The 12,807-nt window shown below is 41.7% G+C and overlaps 1 protein-coding gene across 6 annotated transcripts in view; it reads right to left on the bottom strand.

Annotated features, from left to right (window-relative positions):
* Window positions 1-12,807, bottom strand: part of Slc25a26 (solute carrier family 25 member 26) — a 155,593-nt gene that overhangs the window by 9,358 nt on the left and 133,428 nt on the right. For 5 of the 6 annotated variants that reach the window (XM_029560644.1, XM_029560643.1, XM_008827127.3 and 2 more), the window contains one exon: window positions 4,582-4,651. The exons of the other annotated variant lie outside the window; for it this stretch is intronic. In XM_029560644.1, the coding sequence (XP_029416504.1) occupies window positions 4,582-4,651 (70 nt within the window). The remainder of the gene's footprint in view (window positions 1-4,581; window positions 4,652-12,807) is intronic. 6 annotated transcript variants of the gene reach the window in all.

The following is a 12,807-nucleotide window of genomic DNA, read 5'->3' as shown; positions in this document are numbered from 1 at the left end:
AGCAGCAAAGAAAGAGAAACTCCAAACATGTACCCTTTGATGGGCCCTCCTTCCACTACCACACGGGAATCTGTTCTTTATGGAAGGTATCATAAATCAATCTGAAGGTCTTCAAATACCAGACTGCTTTAACTCACAGACTCAGAGCTTTGCAAGCTAAAATGTACCTTTAGCATTCAGTACTTTCAACATTCTTCTTAAAGAGGAAATACAAGGAACACACTTTAACACATCAGACAGGAAACAACTGTGAGCACAGCAAACAGGCTGCTCTCATGTTGTTCTATCACATGGTGAACCAATCTCCATGGGATGTTTATTGAATGTTAGGCTACTGTGTTCAAGGGACACATTTATGGAAATGAAGTTTACAGAAAACTACTTGCTTCCTTGGGGAGCAAATGCAGTCACAACACTCTCATAGACAAAGGGTCCTCCTTCCAACAGCCGGTCTGGAGCTGTCCCTTCTGAGCAGCAGCTAAGACTGCTGGGCGAGGACAGTGAGTGTCAGGAGACCCCAAACCAACCCCCGGCAGCCCTACTGCACTCTCCGCTCCTGGAAGCGCATGTGATGCAAGGCGATCTCCTTCCCACACTCCTGCGCAGTCTCCAAACAAGGCTCCGTAGTGTGGCCGTCAGTGTTAGACCATGCCAGGCCTTCCCCTTTATCACACACATAATCCTGCCCCTGATTCTACAATTCCAACCCCAGCGCTGGGCCGAGATCTCTCCCCAGTACCTTCTCTCTCAGGGAATATAAGGAGGCATTTACTACGAGGTATTGATCACAAGAGACCCAGTATCACTGCAGTAGTAAATGTATTAATACAATCATTGGGCTTTATGTTTAGGAGTCAAGACTTCAAGTGAGAAGGCTGCAAAGGCCTTCTTTTCCCCCACTTTAATGCTGTCCAGAAGCCAAGAGAATTTCTAAGCACGACAAGCCATCAACACCTCCAATCTCAAGAAACATTTTTGGGTATCTGTACCAAGCAGTTTATGAATCAAGCACGGGCATGCACAGAGATGCACGGGATAGCAGAGAAGAGCTCATCGGCAATGACTGGGCCAATTTAAACTGGGAATAGCACATGCCGATGAGAAATCTGATTTCTGATTTGAGGGCAAGTTTGATCACAGAAGGGAGGGAGGGTTTATGGGAGGGTGTAAAGACAGTATAAGGGCAGTATGTGGGCCAAGAACCTGTGGCTAGGCAGGTCACAGACCATAGGGGAGAACCTACTACTATTACCCTGATAAATGGGCACAGTATTAAACTGACTCTCGATGTCTTATTGTTATACCCTCATAAATCAGTGCATCTCTCATATCTCACCAGAGAATCTTCTTGCAGCAGATGGTGATTAACACAGAGATCTACAACTAGTCAAAGTGCAAAAAATAAGAGACTGCAGAGTGCTCTGCCCTAAATGGAACACCCATCTGTATGGAACACTCTCTTCCCAAGGCTCAGAGATCATTGCACAAAAATTTTAAGAGTCAGGGGAGATGGAAAGATGGCTCAGTGGGTTCGATTCCTAGCACCCACATGGTAGCTAAGTCCAGTTCCAGGGGATCCAACGCCCTCTTCTGACCTCCACGGGCATTGCACGACATGGGTATGCACTTACATGCATGTAGGCACATACATTCATACACATAAAATAAAAATAAAATATTAAATTTTTTTTTAAAAAGCCAGAAGTGGTAGATGAATACAAGGAAACATGTTTTCTGGACATAACAGGGCAACTACATATATGAACCCATAGCGCTTGTGAGAGCACACATGAGACCTGCACAAGCCCAAGCCAAACAAAAACCCATCATGGAGGGGCGGGCACCAAGCCCCAGCCCTAGTTGAGGAACCACTGCCAATCGATAGCTGCTGGGAGAGGGAGACTCAGTTTACTTTAAGGGTGTGATGCTGGGTAGGGTGACCAGGTCGACCTGGGCCTGGACCCACACCCAAGAGTATTTGGGGAACACAAATTAGACTCAATAGGTCTTAGAAAAAAATCGAGGACATAAAGTGAGACAGGGGGTGGTGATCTGTGAGGAGATGGAGGAGAGGGTCTGAATATGATCAAAATACATTGTATGATATTCTCAAAGAATCAATAAAATTATTTTTAGGATATTTATATTTATTTTGATTGATTGATTATGCATTAGAGTGTGCCTGCATGGATGTTAAGTGTAGCAAGTGTGATCCTGGTGCCTTCAGAGGCCAGAAGAGGGCATCCAATCGCCTGTAACTGGAACTATAGGCAATTTTGAGTCGCCATGTGAGTGCTGGGAACTGAACCCAGGTCCTTTGAAAGAGCAGGAAGTGCTCTTAACTGCCGATCCATCTTCTAGCCCCAATTTTCACTTTATTTTATTTATTTTATATTTATATTTTATTTTAAAAATCATAGGCAAATTCACTGACCAGAATGTCACCTGAAAAACTGTGATAACTGGATTCAAAATCTACATGCTCTCAGAATGCTGCAAAGTGACTTAACGTGGCATCTTTCAGACCAACTGAGAACGTGTTTTTGATCTCCCTATAGCCCTAGCTAGCCTGGAACTTCCTATAGAGACCAGGCTGGCCTTGATCTCACAACCTCCTTAGTACTGGGTCTAAAGGTGTGCGCCACTACACCTAGTATTTAGCTGCCCAGTTTTATGGGTTACCATGTATCAACACATACCTTACCTCACTTGATCTCAAGGGAGAGAGTGATTATTTTCATGTTACAGGTCAAGGAACTGATGCTCAGCAAGGCTCAAAGACTCCTCCAGGAAATGCGGACAAATCAAAGACTTGCTCCCTGTCAGTCAGCAAGCCCAAGCTAGGCTGCGTGTGAGGCTCTGGATACCTTCTTCCCCTGCCTAACATCACAATGTCCTCAGTGAATCACTTCCCCCAAAGGGCCTGGATAGCAGGTTCCTACCACACAGCACAAGTGTGGTAGAATTGCTCCCTTCCCTCCTTTGACAGATGGAAATGCTTAGTACCGAATCTAACTCTAACAAGAGAATTGCAACAAGTCTAATTTCTCTAATATTTAGTAGCAATGTATCTTCAAATAAATATTTGATTTCAATGATTGAGGGTTATGACCTAAACTACATATTTATTTGAACACATGGAAGTTTTAGAATATTGAACTCCGGGGGCTGGAGAGATGGCTCAGTGGTTAAGAACACTGACTGTTCTTGCAGAAGACCCAGGTTCGAATCCCAGTACCCACATGGCAGCTAAGAGCTATCTGTAACTCCAGTCCCAGGGGATCGGACAGCCTCTTCTGTCTTCCGTGGGCATTGCACAACACGGTGCACTTACCTACATGCAGGCAATACACGCACACACATAGAATAAAAATAATAAAATATTTAGAGAATATTGAACTCCAAAAAGTGACCTTCCTTGTCCAGGGTAAGTAAATTCCCATAATGCTTACTTTGTCCCCCAGGCCCAGAAGTGAGTCAACAAAAACACAAATTTCCCTTAAGGGTCAGTAGCAGAGGCTCCTGACCTCTGGAAAATGAATCAAGACCACCTACTTCTTTAACCCAGCTGATGAGCATGTGTGTGTGAAAGCAATTACCCTCCCTAGTCCATGCAAGCTGATGTCATGTCTAGGGGCAAAATTCTGAGTTGTGATGATCATTTCCACAACTTGAATGGGTTTAAATTATTAACAAAGGAGCCTATAAAATGTAGGGTTTCTGTCCTCCTTATGACTACATAAAAATAAATAAAACCAAACAACTGTTAGGGAAATTGGGAAAGAAATGTTTTCCCCCAAAATGGTTGACTTCCAAACCTACCTACCCATTAGTTCACCAGTGTTGTAGCTAAACACTTTGAATTTTCTGGCAGAGTTCTGTTTTATTGCAAATATAATTCTAATTTACTTTTATTTGTAACAACAAAACCCATTTCTCTTTAAGCTTTTGAACTTACTATTTACTACATTAAAAAAAAAAACATCTCAGTTCTCATTAAAACCTCACTGAAAATTCACAGGACTTGGTGATGGACAGCATACTGCCATTCTTTAATGTCCTGAAAATGCCCAGATGTTTGCAAGGCCCTATTTTCTACCAAATGCAATTTAGCCTGCAGTCAGCTTCGGAGCAGCCTCTGCTCTCCTGACACCAGTTAATCTCCCATGCTGTCAAACATGTCACACGGGCCTTGAATCACTGCCTTCCACAGAAATCGCAGGAAGCCCGCAGCACCGCTCCCAGCAGACAGCTGCATGGTGCAGGCACACCCCCAGCAAGCCACTTCCCACAGCCGACTTTATAAATCATCTTTAAGATAATCCAAAGGCCTGAGTGAAGGCTTTAATAAAGATAAAAAGAAAAAGGGAAATTTGTCAAAAACAAATTGGTTGTCTTTCAAACAGACACCTTTATCAGGATCCCCCCACCCCAACACTTTCTTTTCTGAAACAGCTAGTGAAGCTGTCTTCATCTAAACAAGTTGGAATTCCTGAAGAATGTTGTTTTTGCATAGCTAGTATTTTCACATTTTTCTCCCTCCCCCTTCAGTCTTTCCCAGTATAATATAATCCCTTGCACCTGCAAAAGCTCCACAGACAGCTGACTGCCAAGAATCCACCACATGACCCCGCCGCCAGGACCAGAGGGCCTGTGTGGAAGGAGAAAGAAAAATATGAGTTATTCAATCTTCAAATTTATCGGAACCTGCTGTGGGTTAGCTCTGGGGATGGGAACTTAAGTGAGAAGCTATTTTGGTGGCATTCTTCAATGGTGATAGAAGTGATTTTCCCAAGGACTTAAATGAATTCTAAAATTAGTCAAAAAATGAGGCTGACAGCTATATTACGGTGCTCAAAGAAAGTATGTTCAAGGACTATTTCAGATACAAATTAAAGCAAACAATATATATTTGAGACAAGGAAATATTTTACATATTTCCCATGTAATTCTAAACATAAATAATTTATAACTTAGAAGACTGTATTCTAAATTCCTTTGTTCTTTTTAAAATCCTTGTGCACACTTGATGTTTGAAGAATGCCAGCTCTGTTGCCAGAGTGGTAACTTAATTTGGGGGAGGGATGTATTTTGAGACAGAATCTTACTATAGTAGTTCAGGCTGATCTCAAACTCACAATCCTCCTGCCTCAGTCTCCTGAGTGCTAGGAATGTAGGTGTGTACCACCATGCCCAGCATTAACTTAAAATCTATCGATCCGATTTTGTGCTGCTCACGTTGTAAATTGAGGATTATACAAATACCCAGGCCAAGTTTAGGTTGGGCAAACATGGTAAAGACGTGGTGCTTTATTATTGAAAGTTTAATACTGAGAGAAGATAAATCAGGTCACCTAAAAAGCTGAACAATGCCCATCTTCCCAACCAGCCCAAAGGTTGGGTCCTACTATTACTCACTTCTATCTAGGCTTCTGATGCACAGCCTTGCATGACAGTCATATCTTTAGCTTTACTGAGCTACCATACTGAATACCATCCAGTAAGCCATATATATTTAAAACACACAATTTGTTATGTTTGGACATCCACCCCCCCACACACACACTCTGACACACACAACTGCCACAATTAAGACAATGAACTTATCTACAATCCAAAGTTTTGTGCCCTGTGGAAACTTCTCTTTTGAGCCCCTCCTCATCACTCTCTAAGCAATGTGACCATCCTGTCACTGTTGACTGGTTTGCCAATTCTAGAATTGTATACAGTATAATCACATTAATTTTCTATAGCTGCCTAATCTCATCACTATGTCATGTTTCACCCATTTTATTACAGACTTTAACACTTCACCCCTTTTTGCTGGTGAGCAGTAGTCCAGCATATGGGTACATCGCAATTAGCTTCTTCCAGTTTGGGGCTGTTACAGATAAACCCACATGGACATTTGCAAACCAATCTTTATATAGAAACATGCTTTTATTTCTCTTCAGGAAACAACTAAGGAGGAAACTGCTAGTCAGAGACAAGTATGTTTAACTTTTTAAAACTGCCAACCTGTTTTCCAAAATTCCCATCAGTCCCAGTTTCTCTACATCCTTCCCAAACTTGATATTGCCAGCAGATTTACATGTTCCCATCTTAGTAAGCATGCACTACTATTTTACTGTAGGTTAAAATGTGTTCAGCTTCTCCTGACATATTTATGTACCATTCATGAACGTACAAATATTTGCATATTTTTATTTGGTAATTTATTACCTAAATGAATATTTCAAAGTTCTTCATATAATCTGTACATTAAGTCATTTGCAAATATTTTTCCTAATCTGTGACTTACCCTTTCATTCTCTTAACAATGCTTTACAAAGAATGAGCTTGAAAGTCCAAATTATTCTTTTATGAATATATCAGTATTTATATATATTAATGATGTTCATATATGGAGGGGGGGAGGGAGAAGTTTTGCTTTGAGACAGATTCTGGGTTTTTTGTTGGGTTTTGATGAGAGAGGGTCTCCCTGTAGCCCCAGCTGGCCTGGAAATTGCTATGTAGACCAGGCTGGCCTCAATTTCATAGAAATCTGCCAGCCTCTATCTCCCAAGTTCTGAGATTGAGACCAGGTCTGACTCTAGTTCAAGCTGGTCTTGAACTTGTGATGCTCCTGGCTCTGCCTCTTGTTTACTTGGATGGCAGGTGTATACTATCATGTCTGCTTTATGAATGTTGCTTTTGGTGAAGTGTGAGAAATCTTTGCCTATTTTAATGGCACAAAGATTTTCCTTCTATATTTTAATACATTTTAAGTTTTTAAAAAGTTTTACACCTTTACCTTTGAGTTAGTTTTTATAAGGTACAAGGTGTGGATTGGGTCCTTTCATTCTGTTTTTTAACATATAGATGTTCGATGGCTCTACTTCTTGGAAAAGATGATCCTTTCTTCAATAAATTGCCTTCTCACTTAAAAAATCAATTTTGTGTGTGTGTGGGGGGGTGTATGTGTGTGTGTCTAGGCCCTCTATTCTGTTCTAATCCATAGATGCCAATTCTGTACTTTATCACAAATTTTAATACATCTTGAAATTAAGGGGTTTTAGTTTTCCAAATTTCTCCTTTTTCAAAGTTGTTCTATTCTGGGTTCTTCAAGTTTCCATACGAATTTTTTTGCATCAGACTACCAATTTCCATGTGACACTCTGCTGAGAGCTTGTTGGGATCGCACTAAATCTGTGGGTCGTTTGAACAGAACAGAGGCATGCACGATGCTGCTCTTTTTGTCTTTATTTTAATGAGCGTGGCACCTCTACTCTTTTACTCTGGCTTCCTACCATCTCTCTCAACCCTGTTTTGGAGCTTCGCAGGGTCCAACATTGGCTCTGTCATGGTTCTAGCTAGGTATTTCACGTCTTAGTGCTATGTAAAGGGTATCACTTGGTTTTGAACTTTCAATGTCTGGTTGTTCACTGCTAACATGCGAAAACTGATTATCAATGCAAATGATTCTTGTATAATTGGTGTTCTGCAATTTTGGTAACTCCATTGCTCAACTTAGCTCCAGCAGTTTTTCTGTGGAGTTCATCAGCTTTCCTACATGACTATCATCAGTCTTATTTCTTCCTTTCCAATTAGAATATCTTATTTAGGTTTTCCCTGCACTGCAATAGTGACCATATACATTACCAAGAAGAGCTCCTGAGTGTATTACTTACATATTTAGAGTAGTAGAATGACCTACTGAAAAGTGGGCCATCTTGGGTAAGCAAGCATAACACAGCCAAAATAGGAACGGCAGACTCAGCATTACTCTCCACTCCGGCTATTTATCCCCCACCGACAGCAGCATCTCCAGGGTTGGAGGGTTGCTAAAGATGTGAGGATGATGCCATAATGATAAATCAAGATGTACACGGCCTTGTTTACCTTGTCAAGTTTAGTCACTTTCAACACTAACAGCCTACATAGCTGGTGTGTCGTGTTTCTCATTTCCTTCCACCCATGGAAGTAAGAGCAATTCTCTTAAAGTCTGTTTATTAATTTCTTAAGAAATGGTGGATCTCTGTAAGTTCAAGGCCAGCCTGGTCCACATAATGAGTTCCAGGACAGCTGGGGCTACAGGGAGACCCTGTCTCAAAAGGACCCCCCCCAAAAGTTTTATTTATTATTTTTATCTGTATGTGTGTTTGCCTGCATGTAGGTAAGTGCACCCGTATCGTACAATGCTAGCGGAGGACAGAAGAGGCCGTCGGATCCCCTGGAACTGGAGTTATGGACAGCTGTTAGCTGCCATGTGGGTGCTGGGATTCAAACCTGGGTCTTCTGCAAGAACAACCAGTGTTCTTAACTGCTGAGCCATCTCTCCAGCCCCGTTTATTCATTTTTCTGGACTAAAAGCGTACCTATCATGAGGGTTTTGCAACCTTGCTTATGAAAACAGGCAAGCTTTAAAAAGTTTTTATTACAAATACATTTCTAAAGTCTGAATGCTATTCATAGCACAGTATCTGGTATATTTTGAGTAAATTATCTTTGTGTTTAAATCTCCCTTCTTTGACGAAGTAATCTTAAGACTGAGGTGCCAAAAAAAAAAAGAAAAAATATGTGTGCTTCTATAGAAAGCATTATTTTCTCCAGAGTTTTTATAACACAACAGGACACAGGGCAGAACGACTTCTTAATTTTAAAGTGGCAAATGTGTATGTTATTATGCAAATGCCTGTGTGCCCAGCTTGGACATGTGTGTGTGCGCGCCACAAGTGAGCGAGCCTTGCTCATGCTAAGCACATGTTCTGCCACTGAGCTCTAACCCTAGCCCAGCTTCAACACCATTGCTCACTTCACATAATAGAGAAGAAATGTGAACATGACCACTTTCCTTAATGAGTGGAAGTCATCGTCAGTTAATCTTTTGACATCTTCTAAAGAAGAGATTACTCCAAACACACTTAAATCACTAGTCATAAGCTGGATTTATAGCAACAGTAAAGAACAAATAACAAGATATGAATTACATCAAAGAAGAAGAAACAAAAAACAAAGTAGGTAATTTGTAAATTCAGCAAACGTTCACTAAGTGCCTACAAGATGTCCAGCGGACCCAAGGGAAAATAGAACTTCTATTTCCCTAGTAAATGAGGGTCTAGTAAGTGAGGGAGGTACGGTAGGGCTGAAGAGGCTATAAGAGAGAGAAGAGGTGATAGAAAAGTTTCACGGGGTGCCTTTGTGTTCTAGGAAGAGAAAGGACTTGGTTACCAAGGGAAAGAAACATACTCAAAATAGACTCAGATGTCTAAGGCAGTTTAACTATAGACTCTCCATAGAGAAGCATGACTTTCCACTGTCACCTAGCTAGAGTTAGCCTAAGAATATAGAAAAAAGTCATTTTGTTTTAAAATACTGATAAATAGCATAAGAAAAACAAGCCCCAGATCTCTAGAGAAACTGAAAGTCAAGGGCAGATGTCAGTGGCAAGTGCAGAGCATGGTGTAACGACTGTCATGGCAACACAGCACTCACTTGGCACATCTGACTGTTCCAGGCTTTAAATGCTTCACACACATTAACTCATGACAGTCTTCTGAGGTATGCGCAATTTTGAACATTCTATCATTTTACAGACAAGCTGAGGCTGAGGTATTAAGTAACTTAGCAATGCTTAAATTGTGTGTTTAGCAGCAGAACTGGATCTGAATGGGACTGTGTACTCTGTCACACACAACTGGCTTTTGATCTACAGACTGTCGCTGCCTTCAAAAGAGTGGTATTTATGAGAATTTACTTCGACAGATCACAGTTGCTACTGGGCACGGTGGCCACTTATGCCTGCAATCCCAGCATTTGGGAGGCTGAGACAGGAAGCTTGCTAGGAGTGTGAGCCAATCTCGTCTACATGGTGAGTTCCACGAGATGGCCCTGGCTCAAAAAACCAAAACTGGTAGCCGAAGACATAGCCCAGTGGCTACAAGCACTGGCTGCTCTTCTAGAGGACTCATGTTCAGCTCCCAGCACCCACATGGCAGCTAACATCCATCCTTAACTCCAGTTCCAAGAGATCTGACATCTTCTTCTGGCCTCCGTGGGCACTGTGTACACATGGTGCACCTACATGCAAAACACTCATACACATAAAAATAAAACATTTTATAAAACCACAAAACTGTCTGACTAAATAAAGAAATAAAGCACTCAAGTAAATGAACATGCTGTCAGTATTCAAAGCGACTTGCTTAAATAGGCTTGAGACTTTTTTTGAAAATGAGTAACTGAATACAACATTTTAGAAAACACTGAGACCAGTCTAAACAGATGAGAGCCATTTACAATGGCTTCATTTTAGAGAAACTTAAAAAAAAAAAAAAGAACTGTACTGATAAAAGTATGACATATAAATTAGTAAAATATTTTGAGATTGTATCTTTATTTAGTTATTTGCAAAGACAGGAAAGGATTGGGATAAATTGAAAAAGTGGATGGAAAGACAGGAAAGGTTACTCACAGAAAGAGCAGATTCTTTACGTAACAGATTGGAAATGAGATAAGAATTCGACATGTGTACTGTCCACAGGATTCCTACCGATGCTGTCAGTCTGTACTTTGGGTGACTACCATGGTCTAGGCTATACCTTAGAGATTTTACACAGATTACTCCATTTAATTTTGGAAAGATGTGTGAGCCACAACAACAGGTGAGGTTGGGAGCTGTGTTGAACAGCCTGCCCGAGGTCACACAGCTACTGCAGCTGGTCTGCTCTGCTCCACACAAAGCCACGCATCTTGGAACAAACAGAACAGTCTGCGTGCCACCTTATCAGGTTAGTCACGGCCACAGTGCAACTTCTAGTGCAGTTACAAATAATACAAAAGCTGAGGAGAAAACAGCTTCATGCCAGGAAAATGCGTGTAAGCAATGTGGGTTTGGGGTAGACATTTTTTTTTTCTTACTTTTTTTTTTTTTCTTGGTGTTTTTTGAGACAGGGTCTTCCTGTAGCCCCAGCTGTCCTGGAACTCACTATGTAGACCAGGCTGGCCTTGAACTCACAGAGATCCGCCTGCCTCTGCCTCCCAAGTGCTGGGACTAAAGGTGTGTGCCACCATGCCTGGCAAGACTTTTTTTTCTTGAAGGACCTTTTTTGAACACACACACACACACACACACACACACACACACACACACACACACAATTTAAGCTTCTGTAATTCTATGAAACCAAGTAAGTGTTTCCATTGCTACAGAAATCTAATAATCACTCCAGTCAAGGCAGACAGATGACTAGGAGATGAGAGACTGACAGGAAGGGGCCTAAACATGAAGAAACAGTGTTGGGGTCTCAGCTAAGTTAAATGAGTAAAAAGCACAGGCGGCGACTTATTCCCAGGTGTTTGCTTACTGATCACAATTCCAAGTAAAAATGAAATTTTAAGATGACTCTTTGGACATTTATTTATATCAAAGAGAAATTCAAAGTTTAAGTAAGGAGACTGGCATTGAGAAATGTGCTTCTTCAGTTTCCTTTAAGTAAACTGGCCTTAATATAGGGTGACAGGAAAATATTTCTAAGAGCTTACACAAACAAATTTATTCTAAAATAATTTTAGATTTACACAAGAGTTGCAAAACAGGAAAACCCCTATAGGCCCCGCCCCTCGGCAACCACAGTTCAATGATCAAAGCCAATGGCAGGAATCAGTACAAGCCTACTAAATCACTTTTTTCTCCCTCTCTTTCTTTTTGAGTTAGGGTCTCACCATGTAACTCTGACTGGCCTGGAATTCACTATGTAGGCTAGGCTGGACCAAACTCATAGAGATCCACCTGCTTCTGTCTCTTGGGTGCTGGAATCAAAAGCATGTGCCACCATGCCTAGCTTTACTCAGTGTTGAAGGCCTATCAGGAAAAACAGCATGAAAAATTCTAGTTCACCCCCCTCTACTGTGACAGGCATTAGTAGCAGAATTCACAGGCAAGGAGTACCCATAGGGAATGTCAAGAATGGTTTGGAGCCCACATATGGGGTGGGCATCTTCCATTCAAGCACACCATGAAGAGCCTGCTGTGTTTCTTACTTCAGAAGACCCCCCCCCCAAATGAACACTAGTGTCTTATGAAGGACAAATGGAAAATAAGTAATCTGGCCCCAGTGCAGGAAAACTCACAATGTGGGACCTCTTCAACTGTCTATTCAAAGAGAATGTGGCTTCCAACCTTGTAAAAGTTGTAAAAGTTGACTACATGCTTTTTATGAGTACAGTGAGTTTACAAAGTCATCTACTCAGTTCCAAATGGGTGAGGTCAGAGACTAGGACAACAGGAAAGACACCGTGGTGAAGGTTTTCAAACCTAGACTCACTCTTGGCATCGTCTCTGAGCAGCTCACAGCTGTGAATCTACCAAGAGATTTACCACACGGCAAAGCACATCTGATTCCTGGCCAACGCTCTAATGCTGAAGCTAACCAAGCTACTGGGCAGCTTTGTATAGGCCCTCCAAAACCAGTTCTGACAGCTTCCTACAGGTTTATTAGTCAACCAGATGAGCCATCCTGTGATACAGACTGCTGTGTATAAGACAGAGGTCCCCAAAACGGGATTCAGAAACTGAAAAGAACAGAAAACGATGTGGCACCAGAGGCTTCCACTTCTGCGGTTCCAGGCCAGCACTATCATCAGGTGGCCAAAGGCCTGGGTGGACTTCTCAGAGGGGACAAGAGGGTGTCAGAAAACTGGACACACCTAACTGCTCATTAGGAATCATTCAGAGCACACATCTGGTTTGGGTGTGACCGTGGCTGGACTGAAACTACTGGGGGTAGGATAAGTGAACAGCGCCATCTTTGTTGTCCTGTGGGTTGG

This window comes from Nannospalax galili, unplaced genomic scaffold (genome assembly GCF_000622305.1).
Source record: "Nannospalax galili isolate Female #2095 unplaced genomic scaffold, S.galili_v1.0 scaffold1051, whole genome shotgun sequence".
Lineage (NCBI taxonomy): Eukaryota > Metazoa > Chordata > Mammalia > Rodentia > Spalacidae > Nannospalax > Nannospalax galili.
The sequence above is the reverse complement of the archived record's forward strand: the minus strand, read 5'-3'. Positions and strand labels throughout refer to the sequence as shown.